This window comes from Bubalus bubalis, chromosome 4, assembly GCF_019923935.1.
Source record: "Bubalus bubalis isolate 160015118507 breed Murrah chromosome 4, NDDB_SH_1, whole genome shotgun sequence".
Taxonomy (NCBI): domain Eukaryota; kingdom Metazoa; phylum Chordata; class Mammalia; order Artiodactyla; family Bovidae; genus Bubalus; species Bubalus bubalis.
The window spans coordinates 118,314,403-118,338,666 of record NC_059160.1 but is presented as its reverse complement, the minus strand read 5'-3'; the positions used below and the strand labels follow the sequence as shown (position 1 = coordinate 118,338,666).

The 24,264-nt window shown below is 40.7% G+C and overlaps 1 protein-coding gene across 6 annotated transcripts in view; it reads left to right on the top strand.

Moving 5' to 3' along the window:
• The window catches only part of TPH2 (tryptophan hydroxylase 2), a 158,785-nt gene that overhangs the window by 58,425 nt on the left and 76,096 nt on the right, over positions 1–24,264 (top strand). For all 6 annotated transcript variants that reach the window (XM_045165497.1, XM_044941941.2, XM_045165498.1 and 3 more), the window contains exon 8: positions 10,347–10,473. In XM_045165497.1, coding sequence (XP_045021432.1) covers positions 10,347–10,473 — 127 coding nt within the window. The remainder of the gene's footprint in view (positions 1–10,346; positions 10,474–24,264) is intronic.

Below are 24,264 nucleotides of genomic sequence, written 5' to 3'. Positions count from 1 at the left end.
GAAGGAGTGGAGGTAATGGAAATGTGAAGGTTGTTCCCATCTTCCCTTCATGACAATGGGGGGGGGCGGGGAGAGAGAGAGAGAGAGAGAAGGAGACCCAGCTGCATGTCACATGGTGCTAAGAAGATATTTCCCCCTTTGGGTAAAAAAAAACCCAAATTTAGTTTCACCTTAAAGGCAGGAAAGCTCATTGCCCTCCTTTAAAAAAACAATGTCAGTCTGTGAAGTGTTCTGAGTTCTCTATGAGCGTCTTAAATGTGACATAAAGAGGAGATGCTCTGCGAGTGTATCTGCAAGTGTTGGTGTAGGTCCCTGCAGGACTGTCCTGTGTGTGGACATGTTGTCTACATCTAAGTGAGTGGACAGAGCATTAGAAACATCTCTGGATTTGTTTCTAGAAGATTCTTGCTGGAGAGGGACACTGGAGGTTCAGTGCAGGAAAGTCTTGAGTAGTGCTGTCCATGTTTGAAGTGAGTGGACAGAACAGTAGGAGCATCTCTGGATTTGTCTCTAGAAGATTCTTGCTGGGGAGGGGCGGTGGAGATGCAGTGCAGGAAAGTCAAGGGCACACTGCAGGGAGAAGTGAGTTGGAGGGAGGGAGCTTGCCCTGGTCTCGTCTCTGATCTCAGCTTTCGGAGGCGTTTTGGATTTTCAGCTGTTGTATGTATCCCCCTTCTTCCTAGTTCTGCTTTAGTTCATTCGGTTTTTCTTCTCCGGTCACTTCCTTTTACGCGATCTGTGGCTTCTGTTCTTCATAGTTGAAGCAGTTCTTGACTGTGTTTTATGCCAGGTGATGCTGAATTCTTGCTCACTGAATATGCATGTGCATGTATACTTGTCTATATGGTTTTCAATTTTATCTGTAGTCCTGATGGCCAGTGGCATCTCAGAAATGCAGAGCTCTTTAATGAGAAATATGGTTTAATAAAACCATATTCTCCTGGGGCCATATTTCACGCTTTTCTTCAGAAGCTGTGTGGACTGACTGAGGTCTAGGAAATGAAGGAGGGTAAAGCAAGAAGGGCCTATTTTTTTTTTATTTTTTACAAAATATTTAATTGGCCTTGTTGTGTGGGATCTTTACATCGTGTGAGATCTTTCTTGAGGCTCACGGGCTCTGTAGTTGCCCTGCGAGGGATTAGTTGCTCCATGGCATGTGGAATCTTGTTCCCCAACCAGGGATCAAAGCTGTGTCCCCTGCCTTGCAAAGTGGATGCTTGACGACTGGACCACCGGGAAGTCCCAAGAAGGTCCTATTTGCTAAAGTATTATAATCTAGTCTTGTTTTCTCCAGTGTAGGCCAAACCCACCCATCTGTATTTCTAGATGGAGACCAGAGGTGGCCGATAGTTCAAGGTTCTGTACCTTAGAAACCTAAAATATTGCCCAGAACAATGTTGAAACACAGATCCACAGCACAGCACTCTGACCCCTTCTCCTTTGCTCAGGGAGAAGACCGAGCATATATATATGCTTCAGTATAACATATGTTCTTCAGTGTCAGTTCTTAGAGGTCAAACCAGTACAGTGTCTGTCTTTCCAGTAGAGTTCTTGCCAAAGTAATAGTGCAGTTTTTGCACCAGAAATCCCTTTAAAAAATGTTTTAATGAAGACATTTAAAAAGATTTCTTCTATTTTGTTTTCAGATGTTGTGCTGAATATACTAGTAACAAAAATATCTTTGGCACAGCATATTTAGTCAGGGACTTATGTAAGTCCTTTAAATGTAAGCTTATTTAGTCAGGGAGTCCCCATTCAGGGCTGCGTGGATGACTGATGATTCAGCACATGCTGACGTGAGTCTGTCCTGCTCTTTCCCCGTGTGTCCCTTTTCAAATCAGAGAGCAAACTTTCCCTGCTAGGAAATACTTCATGACACCATGGACTCACACTGCAACGTGTATTGTCATAATATCGCTAAATGCACTTGCATTCAGAAAAATATTTCTTGTCACAGTTGAACGTATAAGGGGCAATTAATGTTATTTTAAAATATAACTGTTTTAAAGTTTAAAAAAGGTTTTGCAGTCAGGTGATTTTTCTTATAATTGCTGCTGTTTCAATTTTATAAGAAAAATAAAAGTGAATTATTTCTAACGCTGGTTAGAAATAATTAGAGGTTTCCAAGCCGAGTCAGTGAACTTTGTGCTTAGCCCTTGTGTGTTACAATAGAACCCTCTCTAACACGGGCACACGGGCAGATGGCATTCATCTCCTGTTCTTGTGGCTCAGACATCAATCCTCATTTATTAACGGTATCAGCCGCTGAAGACATAGGCTTTCACACTGATAGGAAACTTGACTACCCCTCTCTGGATCAGATTCCTTTCACTGGACCTTTCCTTTCCCAACTTTCCCTCCTTGCTGTCTGAGACATCCTGGTCTGGAAGTTTGTCTGATTTAAGGCATGACTGTCCTGGGTGTTTTTAATATTGGGGCTTGCTGAAGTCAAGTCTGGGCATGGTCTTCCTGGTGAGCTGGGAAGATGAGCCAGAGCTTTATAGGGTTGAACCTTCATCCCTGTGAGCTCTTGTTTAGCTTCAAATTGCCCTCCCCCACAGATCAGCCTCATCTCTGCCAAGTGTGATGCCAAGCTTCCTGCCCTGCCAACTGGCTCCCTCCACAGTTCTGTCATCATTTTCGCTGTTCAGGATAGCAGAGCAGCATTGCTCCAGTGATTCTCAGAGAATGGCTTGTTCTCATAAAGCTGATCCCATCTGGCCTTCCTTTCCTGAGTTTTAACCAGGAGCTCACACTCCGAGCTTAGCAACCATCTCCTCCCTCAGAAGAAATTTGGTTTGGGCTATTCCCAGGGTTTCCCTGGTGGCTCAGATGGTAAAGAATCTGCCTGCAATGTGGGAGACCTGGGTTCGATCCCTGGGTTGGGAAGATCCCCTGGAGGAGAGCATGGCAACCCACTCCAGTGTTCTTGCCTGGAGAATTCTATGGACAGAGGAGCCTGATGGGCTATAGTTCATGGGGTCGCAAAGAGTTGGACATGACTGAGCAACTAACACACACCCGGGGTCAGATAGAATGTTAGAGGCCCTAAAACCTGGGAGTATTTTCACCCCTTCCATTCTCCAACATAGATAAGTTCAAAAACAATAGCATCAGAAGCAATTAAATATATGTATATATATACATATATATGTGTGTGTATATATATTATTACTAACAGCAAACATGTCTATATCAATTATTATATGCCAGGCACTATTTTAAGCATTGTAAGTGGATGAACTCAGTACTCAAAACAACCCTGTAAGTTCTGAGTTACTTTTATTATTCTGAATGTATGGATGAGGCAGTTGAGGCACAGAAAGGTTAAGTAACTTGTTCAAGGTCACACAGCTGGCAAGTAGGGGAGTCAGGATTTGAACTCAGGGATAGTGCCAGCATCTGTGGGAATAACCACCATTCTGTATTAAGCTAACCCCACAAGAGCGGGCACTAGTGTTAAAGAACCCACCTGCCAATTCGGCTTCTTATGTCAGGAGACATGAGACGTGGCTTTGATCCCTGGGTCAGGAGGATCCCCTGGAGGAAAGCATGGCAATCCACTCCAGCATTCTTGCCTGGAGAATCCCATGGACAGAGGAGCTGGTGGACTACAGTCCATAGGGTCACCAAGAGCCGGACATGACTGAGGCGACTTAGCACACAAGCCCAGAAGAAAACTCAAAACTTGTATGTGTACTAAAGTTGAGTAGTTTCTCTCTCAATTTTCCAATTACAAATTTTACATAAGATAGTTGAGAGTGACACTTTCTTTCTTTAATCTGGCGGCCCTGCTTTGCCAGGACCTGAAGTACAGGCTGTGTCTACTGGATGGTCTTGTGCCATGCTGTTCCATCCGGTGATGATCCAGCTGCCAAGCTGTGTCAGGAGCCCACTCTCTCCTTTATCTTCACAGGGCCAGTTAGCCCACCCCTTTATCAAGGGGGGCATCTTTTATTTCACTAGGAAACAGGAGGGGAAGTGCCTCACTCCAGAGCAGTGTTGCAGATGGGAGAACACTGTGTACATCCTGAGGCAGAAGGCCCTGTGGACCACGTGCCCGCAATCCAGGCCTCATCGTCAGCTCTCAGTGTGACTGAGAGGTTAAGAGGCAAACCACTTAACCTCCCTGTGTGAGGGCTGATGAAGTAAGGCTTTGATCTTTGCAGAGAAAAAGCCTTTATAGAAAATACCAAATAGGTCCACTCTTCCCTTGGCACCTCTTAAATTCATGTGGAGACTGATGTGTTTTGAAACATTGCAGTCACTCTTAGTTACAAGGACATGTTCCTAGACCCAGCCTCCCAAGTTTTCAGTCATTGTATTTTGTCTAGTTTTGTGAGGTGCCTCAAAGCAAAAATAAGCCCTAGGAATCTTTATGCAAGCCTTTTGTCTCAAAAGCTCTGAGCATCCTGACAATAGACATTCTATGAACTCCACCACCACCGCACACAACCCTATACATTATTTAAAACCTGTGCATTTTAAAACCTAACTTGTGCCTGCGTGCCTGCTAGAGCTGTTGTTCTCTTAGGCTATTAACGGTAGTGACTTTTTGGGGTAAAGGTTTCGGTTGTAGGAATGTATATATTTTAGCAGATTCAAAGAAGGATTTCTTTTTTCCCCCATCACTCCACCCCCACCAAGGTTTGCCTTCCTTGTGTGGTGTGTGTCATCCAAAATTAGCACTCATAAAGCACCCACAGCAGACTCACAATTCATACTTCCTTGGTGCTGGGTCATAGGGAGAAGCTCATTTATGTATCCTCAGGTGTGGAAGTGGAGATGATCTGGGAAATTTTTTTTAAGGAATATTTGCTTTTTAAGATTGCACATTCAGAACAAATTCAAAGTGAGTGACTTTTAGGCGAGGAAGAGGTGTACCTCTTCACAACCGTGTAGAGAAACAGGTAGAGAAGCCCCCACAAGAAAGAAGGAAAAAGACATCTGACATTTCTTCTGTCAGCTTGTGTCATTCTGCCTGTGGCTATGAGGTAGGCAGGATTGTTGCCATTTTACAGATGGTAATTACAGAGATCAGTGAAGTCAGGTCATTCCCCTATGTACGCATAACTTGCTATTTGGTTGCTAAGTCGTGTCCAGCTTTGTGACCCCGTGGACTGCAGCATGCTAGGCTTCCCTATCCTTTTCTGTCTCCCAGAGCTTTCTCAAACGCATGTCCATTGAGTTGATGATGCCATCCAACCATCTCATCCTCTGTCGTCCCCTTCTCCTCCTGCTCTCAGTCTTTTCCTCAGGGTCTTTTCCAGTGAGTCAGCTCTTTGCATCAGGTGGCCAAAGTATTAAAGCTTCAGCATCAGGACAGTTGACTAGAAAATAGCAAAATCAAGGACTTCACTGATCTCTTATGATACCTTGGAGATTAGGAAAACTATGCTTGGGGTAACATATGCTTACCTCTCTGTGGTGCAATGGGGCCCCACCATCTTTGCTTTATTCTGTTAAGGTCAGAAAGCAGTTGCTGAACATCTAATATGTGCCCGGCTTTCCTACGCACCAGGAACCCAAAAATGAACATGGCAAGACCTCTGTCCTGGAGAAACTTACTGCTGCTTGTTGAAGTGATAAAATAGATTCAAAAAGGACAAAACCTAAGAACTCCAGGAGATAAGGACCCTGATAACTTCCAGTTTATAGATGAAAAAACAATACATCTGTGCTGTCCAATGTGGTAGAGATGTGACTGTCTAAGTTTATTAAGTAAAATGGAGTGGAACCATGCGTTTATTTCCTCAGTAGTGCTGGTCACGTTTAAGATGTTCAATAGTCAGCTGTAACAAGTGGCTGCCGTATTGGATGATGCAGATACAGAATGTTTCCGTCACTGCAGGAAACCCTACTGTCCCAAGCTGCTCTAGGCCACTTTGCCATCACAGGAACATGCAGCATGGGCTTGTTCTGACTCCAGATTATAAACTGATAACCAGTATGTTACATTGCGTCCCTAATATCTAGTGAAAATTTGGGGAGAGGAAGCAGACAGGGGAAGAGTTAGAAATCTCTTTTTATTCAGGAAATAAGAAATATTTAAGATGATGGGGAACAGGAGACATAAGTACAGATTTCCTCTGCTTGAAGAACTAGAAAAGATTTTTTTTTTTACTGGATCAGGAAGGTTAGTACTTGCTGTTTATGGAACCATGAGGTGACTTTTGCTAAGAGTTATCCTAGGATTTTGTCTTATTTATTTTTAAGCCTCAGTTCCTAACATAGTACTTGATATTTAATAGCTGTACAATAAATGCTTCTTGAACTAAATTAAAAAAAATTAACTGTAATATCTTTTGCTCATCTCAGAAGAATAGTTGTGAAGAAGAGTAATGATTCCTAGGGGGTAAAAAGGAAAGATTTCCACAAGGGCAATATCCAGATGCTCAGCTTCATGAAAAGAGGGCCCCATATGAATATATCTGTGCTCTGACAGGGACATAAAAGGGAGTGATCGTAAGAGCTGCCTAAACTCTGATCTGGGCCAGATTTTACAGTCTGCTATTTTAAAACTACAGAAACTCTGTATGTGGCTCTAAAATGAGAACGGAGAAAAATTGCCTCAATACCAAATTAGTTCCTGTTATTATCTCTTTAGTGAAGTGAAAACAAAGTCACCCCTCTGCCTCCCTCAATGTGTCCCAGTGTGTTATCCTGGATTACTTGCACTTACCCACCAAATGTTGTGTGAAAGCCAAAAAAAAAAAAAAAAAAAAAAATACACTATTTTGGCTCCCAGCTCATCCTCCTGCTCTTTTCATCAATGCGACCCTCCCCCACCCCCATCTTCCTTTCTTTCTCTTCAGGATTTAGCTGAAGTGTTGGCTTCTGTGTTATTTAGAACAAACAAAACCTATCAAAATAGGGTTTCAAAGACAGATGTGCTGATTGGGGATGGGAAGCAAATGCGGTATGCTCACTCACTTCCTAAAAGCTTTAATTTACAGCAAAAATAAAAAGTTGTTCAACACCAGACAGGAGGAGTCAGCTTTGAAAAACTACTGATAAGCGGAGAAGAATGCTAGATTTGTTTTGAATCTTTTTTTTTCCCCCAGCAGCAGTGATCACAACTTCCTTAGAATGATTTAAGAATTCTCTGGGGGCGTTTTGCCCAGGTCCCTTTGTAAGCTTTAGACTCCTAACAGGGCTTATCAGAGAAGATTCCAATTTAGAGCAGCAAAAAGTTTAGTGTCTGATATCAGCTCTAGCTTTTCTTTTTCTTCTTCTCTTTTTCAAAAGGAGACATGATGTTTTACAGTGTTAACACTTTTGAAAGTTCCTATATTTCCAGTGAACAGAGTGCTTTTGTGAAAAGGGCTCTGAGAAGCATTATTCAGGCGAAAATGCATCAAAGGGATCCGAGTTGAAAAGAGAGAAGTTTGCCGATGTGGAGATTGAAGGCAGCATGTGCTGACAGGTGCAATTATAGCCAGATAATTGAATGTTTTAGGAGAGATGCGGTGCGATCAGGCAATAGTTATGAACTCTCGTCGGAAGCCCATTCATAATTAGATATTCAGGGATCCCGCTGTGGATGACACAACCAGTGTTGGGACCATGAACTACTTCAGCTGCCGGACATAAAAGGGATTGCACTTTGTAAAGTAGTGTGAAATAGCATGATATTAGCCCTCCAGAACTTAACTGATACAAAGTTTGGAGAGAAGGCTCAGCCTTCTCCCTCAGATTCCCAATAGTCTGGAACCTCTTTCAGCCTCTGAGTCGGAAGTCAATGCAGCTTCTAAGTCCTTTGGTCTCAGAGAAACTAAAGAAAATACCAACTTTTAATTAGCAATGTGAAACATCTCTCTTTGCTGGTTGAAGAGTTTCCAGGCACTTTAGGTTTCCTTTCTCTATACAATGTGCCTTAGCCAAAGAGCCTGGAATGAGACCAATCCAGTGTTTATTTCTGAGAATATTCCACCAAAGTCATAAAATGTTAACAGCAGTATTTATGGTCTTGAAATTTCGGTGCTCAGAGCCTTGACTCAGTGAGAAGTGGGGTTACTATGTAAACTACATCTCCGCTTGATCTAAACAGCAGTTTCTTCTAGGGCTCTCTATGTGGAGACTGAGCAGTGAAGAAAGTACAAACCAGCAAAACACAGAGCAATCATTTCCGCTCAGAACAGAGCAGAGGCATTCAGAATGTTTCATTAGGAAATCTGCGAGACTTCTGGCTTCAGGCTTTCATTCTTAATGAAACAATATAATTTATTCTGCTGTGTTGTATGATTTTTTTGTCTTTCAAATTTCAATTTCTTTTTTCTTCTATGTATGGTTGGATTACCTTATCATTGTAATGCTATTAAAGACTCTTGACTCTGAATTATAGTTTTCTGATAATGACACCTTAACTTGAAATCCAGGTGATAGCTCCTTTTCTACCACAGAGAATTGACTCCTTAAAGACTTTGGCTCACTCACATTTTCCTTCATTCTTTTTTAACTGCTACTTTTCACTTTCCCTTCTACCTATAAGTGTTTGGACTCCATTGGTACCTTGGCAGATATTAATAGAAGACTGTCCTCATCAAGCATTTAACAAGCTCAAAAGTGAATCCAGTTTTGCACCAAAAATCCACCGCCACAGTAACCATGACCTACCCTGGTCTCACATTAGAAAGACTTCTTCTCACATTAACAAGACTTCTTTGGAAGTGAAGATGAAATTACTAATGGGATATGAAAACATTTAGCATCGTACTCAGCACATAACAGGAGCCTACTATATGTTAGCTTTCTTCCTTTGCTCCTTCTGTCTCTAACTTCTTTACAGGTAAAATGAGGGGTTCTGATAACATTTAAATTCCTTTTATGCACTAAAGTCCAATGAGTCTGATTGTCTGCCTTAAGCAGTGTGATTGGAGAGTAACCGCCACAGTCTTTTCCACAAATCCAATTTCTGTGCAAAAAAGGAGACTCTCGGCACATAGTTGATGGGGAAAGAATTTGGATTTTCTTTTAGTATCATGTCTACACATTCTCGTTTGGCTGTCCTCTCAACCTGATATATCCGGGAAGTGGCTGGCCAGGGCTGGACGTGTGGTTTGAGTTGTGGGAATGAGGTTTTTTGACTGAGGAATGCTGTCTGTTTTACGTTGGTATCCATCATCTCCCCTTGACCACCATTCCCTTGCCTCAGCCTCATAACCGTCCGGCTTGCTTTATACTTGTATTAATGGTGGCAGTACCTGGCATTTATGTTGTAGCATCTATGTGAAGAAATAACACTTAAGAGAAGGCCTGGCGATATCAGGAAACATCTTTCAATTACTACCTGGCTCATTAGTTTTGTCAAGAAAATGAACTATGGTCTGCCTTTTGACTCATTTGCAGAGAATCATAGGGGAAAGCATTGCAGTGTTGTTTGGTATCAGGAAACTGTTTCATTGCAGCACATACCTGCCTTTCCCTGGTCATCTGGCTCCAAGTGGAAGCCCAGGCAAATGAGAGGATCTAAACCTCTGTTATGACCCAGTTCAGGCTGGACAAGACAGAGGACCGGGGGTCTTCCAGTGTGAAGGCTCCAGGAAGTTGCTTGTGTTACAGACATAAAATTTTGTCCATGAGAAGAGCCACTTGATGACAGTATGATCCTCTGCTCTTTCCCAGTGCCAGAAAAGTGTACCATGAGATGCAGTGTGACTTAAGGGTTGAGAGCAAGAGCTGAGAAATCATGATAAGCTGGATTCAGATTTTGCCCTTATGACTTTGTAGCAAGAGTCAATCTTTTTTTCAGGAAAGGGCCAGCTAGTAAATATTTTAGACTTTGCGGGCTGTATGATCTCAGTGACAAGTACTCAACTCTGCTGTTTTAGTGAAAAGGAGCCGTACACAATACATCAGTGAATAGGCATGCTGTGTTCCAATAAAACTTTCTTTACAGAAATAGTCAGTAGATTAGATTTGGCCAACAGCTGCAGGTTGCCCACCCATGATCTATAGAATGTTGCACTCTAAGTTACTTTAATTCAAGTTTCTTCTGAATATTAAAAGAGACAATGTATGTAACAAAACACTCAACACATGCTTGGCATATGACAAAATGCCAAGGATCTACTCCTGCCAAATATCTACTACTTGAAAATAGTAGGTATTTTAATATTAATAGCAAAATATTAAAGTACTGTATATCATATAATTTAAGATGCCATTTGTTGTAGGATGCATATGGATTTCAGTTCTTAAAATGTGATAAAAAAAAATCTTCGGATTGGTAAAACTTAGTAACAGTAACTAATTACAGTAACAAAATTATATTTAGAATTTAGGTCTTTTTCTACCGGTGATCATTTAACTCATCTAACATTTCTCTGTGCTGTTTTTCTTGTCAGAGACACGTGTCATGAGCTGCTGGGACATGTCCCTCTGCTTGCGGACCCTAAGTTTGCTCAGTTTTCACAGGAAATAGGCCTGGCATCTCTGGGAGCATCGGATGAAGATGTTCAGAAACTAGCCACAGTGAGTTCCTTTTCAACCTGAAACCCGTTCTGTTTACGTCCATCTGTAAGATGAAGAAAGCTTTGGAGGTACTATGAATAATAGGGCAAACATTCTGGAGAGGACACGGCAACTTTATTTCCCCCATGTGTGTTCCTCTGTAGCACAATGGGGGCTTGGTTTCTTAACTGCCAAAATCTTTGTATTTCATCCTTCTCATTCAGGGGCTAGCTAGATAGTAACCGTTTTAGGCTTGTAGGTCATGAGGTCTCTTTCATAACTGCTTAGCTCAGCTAGTGTGGTGTAAAAGCAGCCACAGACAGTATGTAAATGAATGTGTGGTTGGATTTCAATAAAGCTTTATGTATAAAAGCTGGCAGTGGGCCGGATTTGGCCTGTTTGCTGGCTCTTGCGCTGCTGCTGCTAAGTTGCTTCAGTCGTGTCCAGCTCTTTATGATCCCATGAACTGTAGCTCTCCAGGCTCCTCTGTTCATGGGATTTCTTCAGGCAAGAATACGGGAGTGGGTTGTCATGTCCTTCTCCAGGGGATCTTCCCAACCCAGGGATTGAACCCTCATCTCTTATGTCTCCTGCATTGGTAGGTGGGTTCTTTACCACCAGCACCACCTGGGAAGCCCCTTGTTCTAGTTCAATGTTTATTTTCTAGAATTGTTTGTAATAGTGAAAAGTATGCATTTAAGTAGGAGTTGTGCTTAGGAGACGTGAGACATGGGTTTGGTCTCTGGGTTAGGAAGAACCCCTGGAGGAGGGCATGGCAACCCCCTCCAGTATTCTTGCCTGGAGAATCCCATGGACAGAGGAGCCTGGTGGGCTATAGTCCATGGGGTCACAAAGAGTTGGACACAACTGAAGTGACTTAACATGCATGCAGGAGTTGTACTTGGGATTATTTCTGACTAGTCAGTATGGGGTTTTCAGACTCAATTTGAACCAGCATTAAGCAGCTCATGCTAAACAATTACTATAAGTGCAAAACCAGAGAAAGATTGAATAGATACTATGATCTCAGCAGGGTTCTTTGCAAAACAAGTCATATGAGAGGAAAGGTGTAATGTTGGCAGCTACCTTTAAGCTGCTGAAGAGCCAGATCCAGCAAGCTCATATGCTTTATCCTAGCCCCATATGAAGCAGCCAGAGTAACAAACTCACTTACCTACAGTGGACAGTCTATTGACAACAATGAGCAAAGCTACTGGAGGAAGGAAAAATAGGATCCTAAATTGTGTGTTTGACAGACATACATTGGTGACATATTAGGCATGCAGGAATATTCTTCACTCCCACCAGGAAATAAACGGTTTCCTAGATTTCTTAAGATGCAAAGCCCTTTCAGTATATCTTTTGTTTCCTAATTTTGATAGAAATATAGAAACTGAGAAATATTATTCTGCTTGAAGAGAAATAGTGGAATAGCCATGCTGCTGGTGTCAGTGTGGCGAAGAACACTGGGGGCTGTTGGGAGCTCAGGAGAGTGTTTGTCTTTTACAGCAGAAGGCTGCCAGATGGGGATGTAGGCCTTTGTGTTGCTAGATCTTCTAAATTTGAGAGAGATTGGAAATCTAGATTTCTAAGTGAAATTTAATGATTTAAAAATTTTAGCTCATGAAAAAAAATCTACCATTATGAGCTGAGGAAAATATATTTGTAGACTGAATTAGGATCTGTTCTTCCAATTTGTAACCTCTGCTCTAGGAATTGTATCTCATGTATTTTGGTTATCTATTACTGTGTAACAAGTAATCCCAAAACTTGGTGGCTTAAAACAATGAACACTTGTTATCTCATAGTTTCTGTGTTTAGAGATTTGGGAGCAGCTTAGCTGAGTGGTTTTGTCTCAGGGACTCTCTGTTGTTGCTGTTAAGATGTGGGCTAGACCTATAGATGTCTTCAGATTTGGGAAAGTTCTCCCAATATGGCTCAGCCATGTGGATATTGGCAACTGGCTTCCTTCAGAAGAGAGAGAGGGAGAGAGGAAGGGGAGAGAGAGTGGGGAAGAAAGAGAGAAAAGGGAAGAGATAGAGATAGCTAATTTTTGAATTTAGTTTTTAATTGGAGGAAAATTGGTTTACCATGGTGTGTTGGTTTCTGCAGTACAACAATACAAATTGGTCATAATTATACATATGTCCCCTCCCCTAATCCCCTCCCTCTCGGTCATCACAGAGCTCCCTGTGTTATACAGCATGCTGCTCCCCACTAGCTCTCCATTTTACATGTGATCGTGTATAAACGTAATGACGTGTATACACATGATACTGTATATATGTCAGTGCCACTTTCTCCATTCATCCCACCCTTTCCTTCCCCTGCTGTGTCCACAAGTCGGTTCAGAGGTGGGTATTGAGGGAGGAAGTTGTAATGCCTTTTGTGACTTCATCATGTGCTACTCACATCAGCCACGTTCTGTTCATTAGAAGGGACTCACTCCAGCGCACACTCAAGGGGAGGACAATTCACCTCTATTGTTTGGAGAAAGGAGCATCAGAGCATTTGTTGGTGTATTTTATTTATTTATTTATAGTTGTGCTGGGTCTTTGCTGTTGAGCGGGCTTTCTCTAGTGCTCGTTGCGGTCCATGGGTTTCTCTTTGTGGTGGGTTTTCTTGCTGTGGAGCACGGGCTCTAAGTCACGTGGGAACAGTAGTTGTTACACATGGGGTTAGTTGCTCTGCAACATGTGAAGTCTTCCAAGATCAGGGATTAAATTCATGTCTCCAGTATTGGCTGGTGATTCTTTACCACTGAGCCACCAGGGAAGCCCTGTAGATGTATTTTATTTTTTTATTTTTGTTTCTTTTCTTTTTTTTTTAAATTTTATTTTTTAACTTTACAATATTGTATTGGTTTTGCCATACATCAACATGGATCCGCCATTGGTATACACGTGTTCCACATCCTGAACCCTCCTCCCTCCTCCCTCCCCGTACCATCCCTCTGGGTCGTCCCAGTGCACCAGCCCCAAGCATCCAGTATCCTGCATCGAACCTGGACTGGCGACTCATTTCATATATGATATTATACATGTTTCAATGCCATTCTCCCAAATCATCCCACCCTCTCCCTCTCCCACAGAGTCCAAAAGACTGTTCTATACATCAGTGTCTCTTTTGCTGTCTCCTATACAGGGTTATTGTTACATTGTTACCATCTTTCTAAATTCCATATATATGCGTTAGTATATATATACTGGTGTTTTTCTTTCTGGCTTACTTTACTCTGTATAATAGGCTCCAGTTTCATCCACCTCATTAGAACTGATTCAAATGTATTCTTTTTAATGGCTGAGTAATACTCCATTGTGTATATGTACCACAGCTTTCTTATCCATTCATCTGGTGATGGACATCTAGGTTGCTTCCATGTCCTGGCTATTATAAACAGTGCTGCGATGAACCTTGGGGTACACGTGTCTCTTTCAAATCTGCTTTCCTCAGTGTGTATGCCCAGCAGTGGGATTGCTGGTTCATAAGGCAGTTCTATTTCCAGTTTTTCTGTAGATGTATTTTAAAACCACCACACTGTAAGTCCTGTTACTAAATTCTCAAACCTTAGCTCTGGCTTTAAATGCTACATTTCAGAACTTCCTTGTGCCTTGCAAATTCCTTGAAATTTTCTGGTTTCAGCCTTTGACCCCTGTAGCTTATACTCTTGATCAGAGATGGATGGTTTGCTTGCTTGTCTTATTTTGAACAGCTGCAGACTAGGAGTCAACCCTGCCAGGGTGTGTGTGTGTGTGTGTGTGTGTGTGTATCTGTGTCCAAAGAGAGGAGGAGAAGGAGCAAGGTAGGACTTCATGGATGTGAATGTAGGTGGATCCTAGTGAGTAATCTAATTTCTTTCTTAAAAGCAGTGACAATAAAATATTTTTATCTTCTCTTCCATTGAACGATGATTAATTAATTCCATCTTTCAAACTAACATTTACAAAGAATATGACAGGATCCTCACCTTTCAGAAAGTCATAGACTATATAGATAAAACTAAGACTTGTCAGAGGAGAGAAACTTTGTGTTGAGTCTTGAAAGGTGAGAGGGGGGAAGGAAGGATTGAAGGATGGTTTCATTGAGAAGAAATCTCTCTGGTTTGGAGGCTCGACAGGGAAGGCCTGCTCACCAGTTTAGAGGACCATGCTGAAACCAAGGATCACCTTTTCTGTCATTACAATGAACAAATTACTCCTCATCTAAAACAGTATAAATGCAGTTTCATAGAGATAAAGTGTGACACACTTCTTACTGGGCTGAGAGGAAGGTGTCAACAGGGCTGTGTCACTCTCTGGAGGCTCTGGGGGAGAATCTGCTTCCTGGCCTTTTGTCTGCTGTTAAAGGCTGCCTGCATTCCTTGGCTCGTGGCCCCCTTCATCCACCATCAACACGGCCATGTTGCATCTCTCTGACCTTCCTGCCGTTGTCACATCTCTCTCTGTCTCTCATTGACTATTGCTTTTAAGGGCTAATGTGGGGCCTACCTGGATAATTCATGAATTTCCCCATTCAAACTCCATGTCTGTGTAGATAGCATATTCATAGGTTCTAGATATCTTTGAGGGGGCATTCTTCTTTCTGTTTTTACACTTGCAAGGTAAAACCAACAATTAAAGCTTGAAACCTTTTTTACTAGGGCCAGTGAATTTGTAGAATAAGTTTTCCTTTGGAACTTATATTCCTTTGCATGGTTCCAATACCCTTGGCCATGGATTGCTTCAGTTCCAGTGGCCAGAAACAATTCCATCTATTAGAGATCACTAATCATGTTTCTCTTGCTCTCTTTCTTCCTCTTTTTCAATTGTTCTTTGCCTAGAAGATACCACTCTTCTGCAGGAGCCAATTCAAGTCAACAGATAGTCTTTAAGTGGCTAAAGAATCCCAGGTTCCATGGGCGGGAATAGGAGAAAGGCAAAGAAGTAGTACTTACTTCAAAGAACTCACGATCCAGTACACAAAAATACAGTGAACCCCGAGTCAGTGTTAGCTTTCATTCATATACATAAGCAGATACATAGTTGAAGTAAATTTAAGTCTTTTAAGTGTGTCTGAGTTCTGAGCTCATTGTTGGAGACTGGGATGCAGAGTCAGGTTGAGGAGGATCAAAAGCCTCTCAAGGGAGAGAATAAGTCTGGAACCTCATAGTGGCTTTGACTGTTACAAAAACCAAGGAGACCATCAACTTTCAAAAGACTTCAACTTAAAGATTATGAGTTTCTTTAAACACAGTGGAGAGTTGGAGCCTGATCTCCTCTTTTCCTGACCTTACTGGAGCAGATCTTGCATGAGCAACTCTCTTTGATTTTCTGTCTCTCACAAGCCTTGCAGTTCCATTTTTCTCAATTTTATAGACTGCCCACTTACTTTGACAAGTATTTTGTGGACCAAGGAAAAATTTGGAAAGTTTTACCCACATGATGGGGAGAATATAGAGGAAGACAGATTCCCAGTGTGAGGAGGCTAGCGAGGTTTTGTGCTGAAATAATACGGTGCTGCCATTGACTTCCAAAACCACATCTTATCCCTCAGTTAAAGTGAATCGAAAACTGCTGGAATTTGGCTTGAAAGAAAACAGATTCCAGCTAGGCAAGTTCATAGTAAATCTGGGAATGAATAACCTATTGGATGGCACACATATTAAGGACTGTCAAGCCATATGCTGAAGCTAGAAGCTCCACTTAATGACTCTGTTGCAAGGACTAAGAGATTAAGAGGTGAGGCCTCAATGAGAGGGGTAAAAAGACCAATGGTGGAGGAAGAGTGGTGGTTAGTGAGCCCTCTTAGCTGTCCAAATGAGAAATGGAGGTATTATTAGCTGATTTCCTCCAAGTAATTTCCATTAAGTTTCCTGAAAAAGTATTAGAACAAAATGAGAGATGAGATGTACTAAAGGAGAAAAATCCATAGAGAGGACAAATGGAAAAGCACAGAAATCACTATTTATGCAGAAAAATGAGACAGCCCATATTATTCTTTTACTCTAGGTAAGATTTATATTATTAATGACTCTGTTTATATACTGCCTCCCTTTCCTTGTTTAGTGAATTTAAGCACTTAGGAGAAAGAGAGTCACGCCTGGTCAAAGTAGATACTTAATAACTTTCTGTGATGTGCCATAACAAATCCATCTAAGGAAGAAAGCAACCTCTGCTAAGCCGGGTAGACGCCTCCAAACTCTTGTTTTGTTCAAAGCTGCTTCTGAACTTCTGGGTATGATTTTAGAGGGAGCAGGTTATTGCCTATAATTACTGCCTCTTTTTGCTATATTTCTGCATGATATTTATTTTGACATTTTAATAATGCCCATTTTTGAGAATGAAGCTATCTCTGCTGTTTTATGTGGGCAATGGTTGCAGGTCCCTGAGAACTGTTTAAATGAAACTCTTTTGTGTCTGAATAAATTGATGATGCTCAGTAACTGTATCTGAAATGCACTGTTATGCATGTAAATAATTTGCCTTCTGGTGGATAATGAATAAGGTCACTGGATTTGGCAGCAGTACTCTTTTCATACTCATCGTAGCTGTCCAGGGTCTGTGCATGATAGATATGCAAAAATATTCCCAATAATGCCTGCCTAGCGTGTGCTGTCATTTTCAGACCAGCCGTTTCCCACAGTAGCGCTGGCTTACATGGGTTTAATAGATTCGTGTCTTCTTTAAGGGCTGTAAACTTAAATGCCTTCAGGAGCCAGATAGTAGCAAGGATGTCTGAAATAGCCTGATACAGGATAATAAGGAGTATTGGAGCCTGTAGAGAACTAGAGAGTACATCTTATACCTAAGAGCCTTCACATCCAAAAATAAAAATAAAACAAAATATTCTTTGACTACAAATCTTTGTTTGCAAGCTAAAACAGAACTATAGGCTCTCAGTTGCCAGCCCTTGTATTGAAAGTTGGATTATACATTATATTATACCATGCAGAGGGACCAGCCCATGCTGGATTCACCTTTATTTCATATTGGACATACTCAATTACCACTTACTGGACAACTGTCTATTTTTCCTAAGAAAAGACAGCTATTACTGTGTTCACTAGAAATACATATCTTACTGCTGTTGAGAGGTGACTGGTTTTGAATTACAACTTTAAACAGTCACAAGCATGACTGCCATACATATGTTCTGAGCATGTGTTGACAATTTATTTAACTCACTCATGAGGTAAAAGCAAAATGGTAAATTTCACTCAAAGAAGAATTTCAGAGACTGAGACTGTCTAGTCCCTGAAAGAAGGAATTCTGAAACAAGGTGCAAATGTTTTATGTTCTGTGGAGCAAAGAACAGTAACCTTGAAGTTATCTTTTCTACCAGGCAGAAATCATTTTGCATGTCTAGTGGACAAAAATAACTTGAAATTTATCAATCTTCACAAAATTGACACCTGACTTCACGGCATCTGGGCCTCAATCAATATAAATGGGAAGACAGACAAAGGGTATATTCCCTATGTCAGTGCTTTTCAAATGGTAATGTGTATAAAATAACCTAGAGAGTTCGTTACAAGGCAGACTCTGGGCAACCAGGTCTGGAATGGGGCCTGAAATCTGGCATTTCTGATGAGATCCCAGGTACTGCTGATATACTGGTGGTCCAGAGAAGCAGTGACCTGGTACACAGGTGTGCCTGTTAGGCAAGGCTCGGGTATGTTTTTCAGAAGGCATATGGCAATCCTTCAGCCTTAGTTCCAGATTCAATACTTTTCCTAAAAACTGGGTTCATAGGGTATTGCCGGATGAACACTGCGGTGTGACCTGAGTTTATTTAGGGTTTTTCCTGAGCCTGGAAATGGAGCTTTGTATCTCTCAGTGCGTGTCACTGGGGCTCGTTTTGTGTGTCCTGCCACCTGCTCACTTGCTGTACGACTTATGCCATTCAGTTTTACAGGAATGCACAGACAGAAACTTGCTGATCAGGTAAATTTAGGAGCTAGCCCCAGAAGGATTATCGACTTCTCTTTCCCTAGCTGTTAGAAGTGTAAAGGGATGCCTGCTCCATGCAGTGCATCCCACCCCATGACGCAGACGGCTTCAGTTCAGTCTGCTCATTTCTCACATCATAAAGGCATTTCAAACAGACGAAGCTGTGCATCATTTGTTGGAGAAAGCAATCAGCAGGAGTACACCACAGATGTTTCCCAAGCAGAATAAATCGGCCTCTGGCCCAGTTAGAATTTTCCCTTTACGGAGAGTTTTAGGTCATCCATTCAGTTCTGTCAACTCCAAAACATGTTTCCCTTCATTTCCTGATGAAGACCTTCTGTCCCTGAGTCTTGGTGAAGCTGGTGAGCAGAGAGTCTTGGCCAAGGGTAAGGAAGGAGTAACCAGTCTTTTCCATAATGCGTTCCCAGAACATTAGTCTCATGAAATGTTATGAGCTCTGTGACAGAAGGGATCCATAGACAAATATATTTGGGGAAAACTAGATTAAATGAAATAAACAACTTTGTTTTCAAAGTATTGGGTTTTCAGGGCCTTTCCTAAGATAATGTGCAGAGTGAATCTTATAAGTGATAAAAATTTTATTTTTACACACTGAAGTTTCTTCCATCTTAAGATGACATTGGTAGTAAGACATAATTAATAGCTTTTTTAAAAAGGGGAAAAAGATTCAGTTAGAAAATTTTTTAATATTGTTTGTAAGAAGCTCTATTTTAGAAATGTTAAAAATGTGAACTTGAAAATTAAGAAAGTACTGGGTTGACCAAAAAATTTGGGTTTTCCCCATGTTACAGAAAAAACCTGACAAACTTTTTGGCCAACCCAGTAATTAGATGGTTGCTAAAGTCTCTTTTCATGGAAGACGTATTAGCATCCCAAGCTATTAACATTCCAAGGAGCACAGTTTAGGAAATACAAGTCTAGATGTTCTTTTGAAAGGATGACATTCATTGTGAGCAGAATCTCTGAATGAAAAAAAAAACACCAGCTGATTTTTTTTGTAAGAAAGGACTGTCAAAAAATGAACAATATAGTGTTCTGTTTATACTTTATAAAAACAAATAATTTATTTGTTCCAAGTAAAACGTTTGTATTATTTGGGGCTTTTGATGGCTGTAAATGAAATATGTTTGAATTTCTAGGTATAACTGGGACTTGCTCTTGCTGAGAGTGGTAATGAAATGTACAGTCAGCTTTAAACTAACAATTGACTGTAATTCACATTAGAAGTGTAATTGCAAAGGTAACATTAGTTTATGAATTGCTAATGAATATTTTCCTGTCTGTGGAGGACATTAGCTTGTTACCCCGTCTCTTATGAGTTTGCCTACCTGGCTAGGCATGGAAACTTGCAGCTTTTAAAAAGCTTATGCCCAGTTCTACTTCTTTCTGAAATGTATTACATTAAAAATGACCATTTAATAGCTCTACAGAAAGCTCGAAATAAGCCCCAGGCTTATTTATTCCATGTAGAGTCTTTGAACTAGTGTAGGCATTTGGATCATTTGATACAAAGCTGACAAAAAGCTGGAAGGAATGCACATTTACATGTTCTTAATTGAGATGTTTGGGTGGATGATGAGTTAGTGTGCTATTTCTGAGAGTAACTTAATTAAAAATTAATAATATCTATTCCAACTCATTTACTTTCACTTTTATGTATTCTGGGCATATTGAAAAGTGGTCTTGCCCTGCAAGGAGCTCTATATTTCTTTAACCAGCCCCTTAGAGCTTCACTTCTGTCTTTTGTCTTTTTTGTTTTTTTTAACCACCCCTGCCCTTGGTCTTTTTCTTACCTGAGTGCTCCAAGGCCATTCTTTCTTCTGACTGTACTCCCTCCTGAGATTGTTGATACTGGAGCTAAGGCTATTCTGCACTATCTGTATATGTTTCACTTACAATATTCATGGTTGCTATTATAGGTGTTCGTCATCTATTTATATTATGATGAGAACACCATCGTTACTGGGAATTAAAAAGTGAGCTCTACATTGCTCACTGTGTTTAGAAACAAATCTATTTGCAGTCTGGAATAGTCATCCATTTTTCCAACTCAAATCTTTGTTCATCATTTTATAACTGTATCCTAGGGGCCTGAGAGAACCATCATATAACTGCAGATGAGGAAAAAAAAACCCAACCCAACAGCTTATTTTAGATATTTGGAAACTCATAAAAAGTTAGAGCTGCTTCAGTAACTTCTTCATCCTGTTTGTGTGTTAAGCTCTGTGCCCACTTGACTTTATCCTCAAGGATCACCACACGTCAGCAGTTGGGGTCTCAGAACTTGATGAAGTTACTAGATGGATGTTTTGATGGGCAGTGCATGGGGTGGGGTATGTGGTGGGAAGGGTCTGAACCTGAAGTGAGCCCGATAAGTGATATACTTATCTGTTGCAAAATGGTTATCATGATAGTGATGGCTAACACCTGAATGTCCGCATATAATTGCCATTTCTTTTTTGTGGTGAGAATGTTTAAGATCTACTCTCTTAGCAACTTTCAAGTACATAACACAGTATTATTAACTATTATCAGTATTCTATACATTAGACCCCCAGGACTTGTCTTACGGCTGGAGGTTTCTATCCTTTGATCTATATCTCCCTTTCCCCCGATTCCCATCTTCTGGTAAAGTGAAGTGAAAGTGCAAGTCACTCAGTTGTGTCTGACTCTTTGCGACCCCATGGACTATACTATCCATGGAATTCTCCAGGCCAGAACACTGGAGCAGGTAGACATTCCCTTCTCCAGGGGATCTTCCCAACCCAGAGATTGAACCTGGGTCTCCCTGATTGCAGGTGGATTCTTTATCAGTTGAGCCACCAGGGAAGCAACTACCATTCTAATTTGTGTTTTGGTGAGTTCAGTTTTTTAGAATCCACATATAAGTGATATTATAGATATTTGTCTTTCTCTGAGATATTTTACTTAGTGTAATACTTTCATGGTCCATCGATGTTGTTGCAAATGGCAGGATTTCCTTCTTTCTCATGGCTGAATAGTATTCCACTGTGTGTGTGTGTGTGTGTGTGTGTGTGTGTGTGTGTGTATGTGTGTGTATGACTTCCCAAGTGGCACTAGTGATAAAGAACCTGCCTGACACTGCAAGAGATGTAAGAGATGCAGATCCCTGGGTTGGAAAGATCCCCTGGAGGAGGGCATGGCAACCCATTTCAGTATTCTTGCCTGAAGAATCCCATGGACAGAGGAGCCTAGTGGGCTACAGTCCATACGGTCGTAGAGTTAGACATGACTGAAGTGACCTACTGTGTATATATGTATCACATTTTTATCCATTAGTCCACAAATGGACACTTAGATTGTTTTCATATTTTGGCTATTTCAAATAATGTGATAAACATGGAATGCAGATACCTCTTGAAATCTTGCTTTCATTTCCTTTGATAATATATCCAGAAGAAGAACTTCTGGATCATATAGTAGTTCTGTTTTCAGTTTTTTGAGGTAACTTCATACCGTTTTTCACAGTGTCTGCACCAGTTTGCATTCCCACCAGGAGCGCAGAAGGGTTCTCTTTTCTCCACATGCTTGTGAACACCTGGGTCTTATCTTTTGGTGACCTGAGTACCAGCTCTGTTACTTCTTGATCTTGTACTCAGGGACCAACTGTGTTCCCTATTTGTGCCTCAATGTCTTCTTTAAAATGGAGATATTCTTCTACCACTCGATGCTGAGTGAAGATCAAATGAGATGAAATACTTCTGTGATGTATGCTGTGCTACTGTCTAATGTATCATATCGACATGATATTGATCTCACTATCACTCCCCAAATCCACACTGCACCAGAGGAGTTATATTGTTGATTAATTTCAAAGTCATTTCAAGCCCCTGCATCCTCTAGGTGCTCACACAGAGCTAACTTCTTCCTGTGATTCAAAAGCTCTGACATTGAGTCCTTCTTACTTTTTCTGCTCAAAGTAAGCTGGAATGCATTCTTCAGGCACAGATTTGTGCAGTCACTTTAATTTCCATAAAGATGTAGAGAAGAAGGAATTTTCTAGTTTAACAGCAATAAAGTAGGTTTTCAAAATCTTAGGCTTGTATTAACAGAAATATTGGTGGTGTAATTCCATTTCTAGCAAAAGCAGAGAGAGGTGGTTGGGATTTTTTTTTTATGAAGAAGAATAGCAAAAGTAATGTTATATTGAACTATAGGAATTTAATTACCCCATTCCACAAATGTAGTTTTCAAATAAAGGAGTCAAAAGATTTTCCAGAGCTATTCTTCTGAACAGTGATATAAAAACCCAGAACACATTTAGTAGATGTAAAATGCATTACTGTACATTATGATCCATGGTGAAAGAAAGCATAATAAGAAACGCGACATGAGACTGAACGCATGGTGATTAAAAGTCTCTGCTCCCTTTGTAGAAATATTGTAATTGGCTTAGAATTCTATATATTTGTCACTGTGAGAGTGGGCATTTCTGGAACATTTCTGATGGGTGGATTTCATCCTGGGGAGAAGGCTCCCAGAAAATGGAAATACTATCATTTGAGGGCGGAGGAGGTGTCACGTAAGAACTGCCAGAAGGCTGGGAAGGAATAAATCACCGCGGGGCCCTCATCCTTCTTTAAACAGTCTTAAAGTCTGTCCTTTACAGTGTCCATAAAACATCATGAAAATTGCTAAGAAGGTAAACCCTAAGAATTCTCATCACAAGGAAAAGCACTTTTTTCTTTTTGTTTTTTATTGTGTCTATATGAGATGGGGTCGCAAGGAGTCAGACACGACTGAGCAACTTTCACATACATACATATGTATGAGATGATAGATGAGATGCTAACTAATTTCTTATAGTAATCATTCACAATATATGTAAGTCAAGCCATTTTGCTGTACCCCTTAAATGTATACAGTGAAATATGTTGATTATGTCTCAATAAAACTGGAAAAAAAAAAACATTCCCTCAGCAATGAAGAGAAGGCAGGGTGAATCAGGGACTCCTCTATTGAGAAGTCTTTACAAAAACCTTTGTTTCTCTGTCTTATTATACAGGTGACACATATTCACTGTAGAAAATTTTAAAAAATGGATAAGCAAGGAAAAGAATTTAAAGATCATTTGTAATATCACAGCAGCAATAACCAGTGTTAACAATATGGTGTATAACTTCCTAGTTTTTCTGAAAAGTTATTTTGCCACGGCAAATAAGAACTTGGTAAAGGGGAGTCCTGGTTTTGGAAAAGGAAGCAGCAAGATGTTGATCCATTTATCAAACACTTGTGCTGTCAGGAGAGACTTTACCTTTTACATCAACAGAAGAAAAAATAAATTGGAAGTACCCTAGAAATATGGAGATTATGATTTTTCACTCAGGTAATTTGCAGAGTGCTTTAGTGAACATCAGATGCAGCTAATGAAAAAAGTTAGCACTTTTTAAAATAAGAAAATTGGTTTTCATATATCTTTTAAACTTCAGTCTTCAAAATTTGCATTATTCTTGTCCCCAAATTAGTGATTGCTACTTTTATCTAACCAATATTCACCCCTCCTACTGTTCTTTTTTTTGATAAGATCATGACCATCTTTACCCAGAGCCCTTAATCTCAGATAATCATACACGTAAGGAGGAAATGGAAATCTGGAATGAAATAGAGTGAACGCTCCTATATATGAGGGTTTTTCTTGAGCACTTTAGGGACTTGCTAGCAAGGCAGTATAGTGTAGTAGGTATTCAGACTGCAGGCTTCAAGGTCAAATTATGTGACTTCACATCTGGCTCTATCACTTACTGGTTGGATAACCTTAGATAAATTAGTTAGCCTCTCTGTGCCCTAGTTTCTTCAACATTAAAATGAGAATAGTAATACTATCAAGTCTTGTAGCGCTATT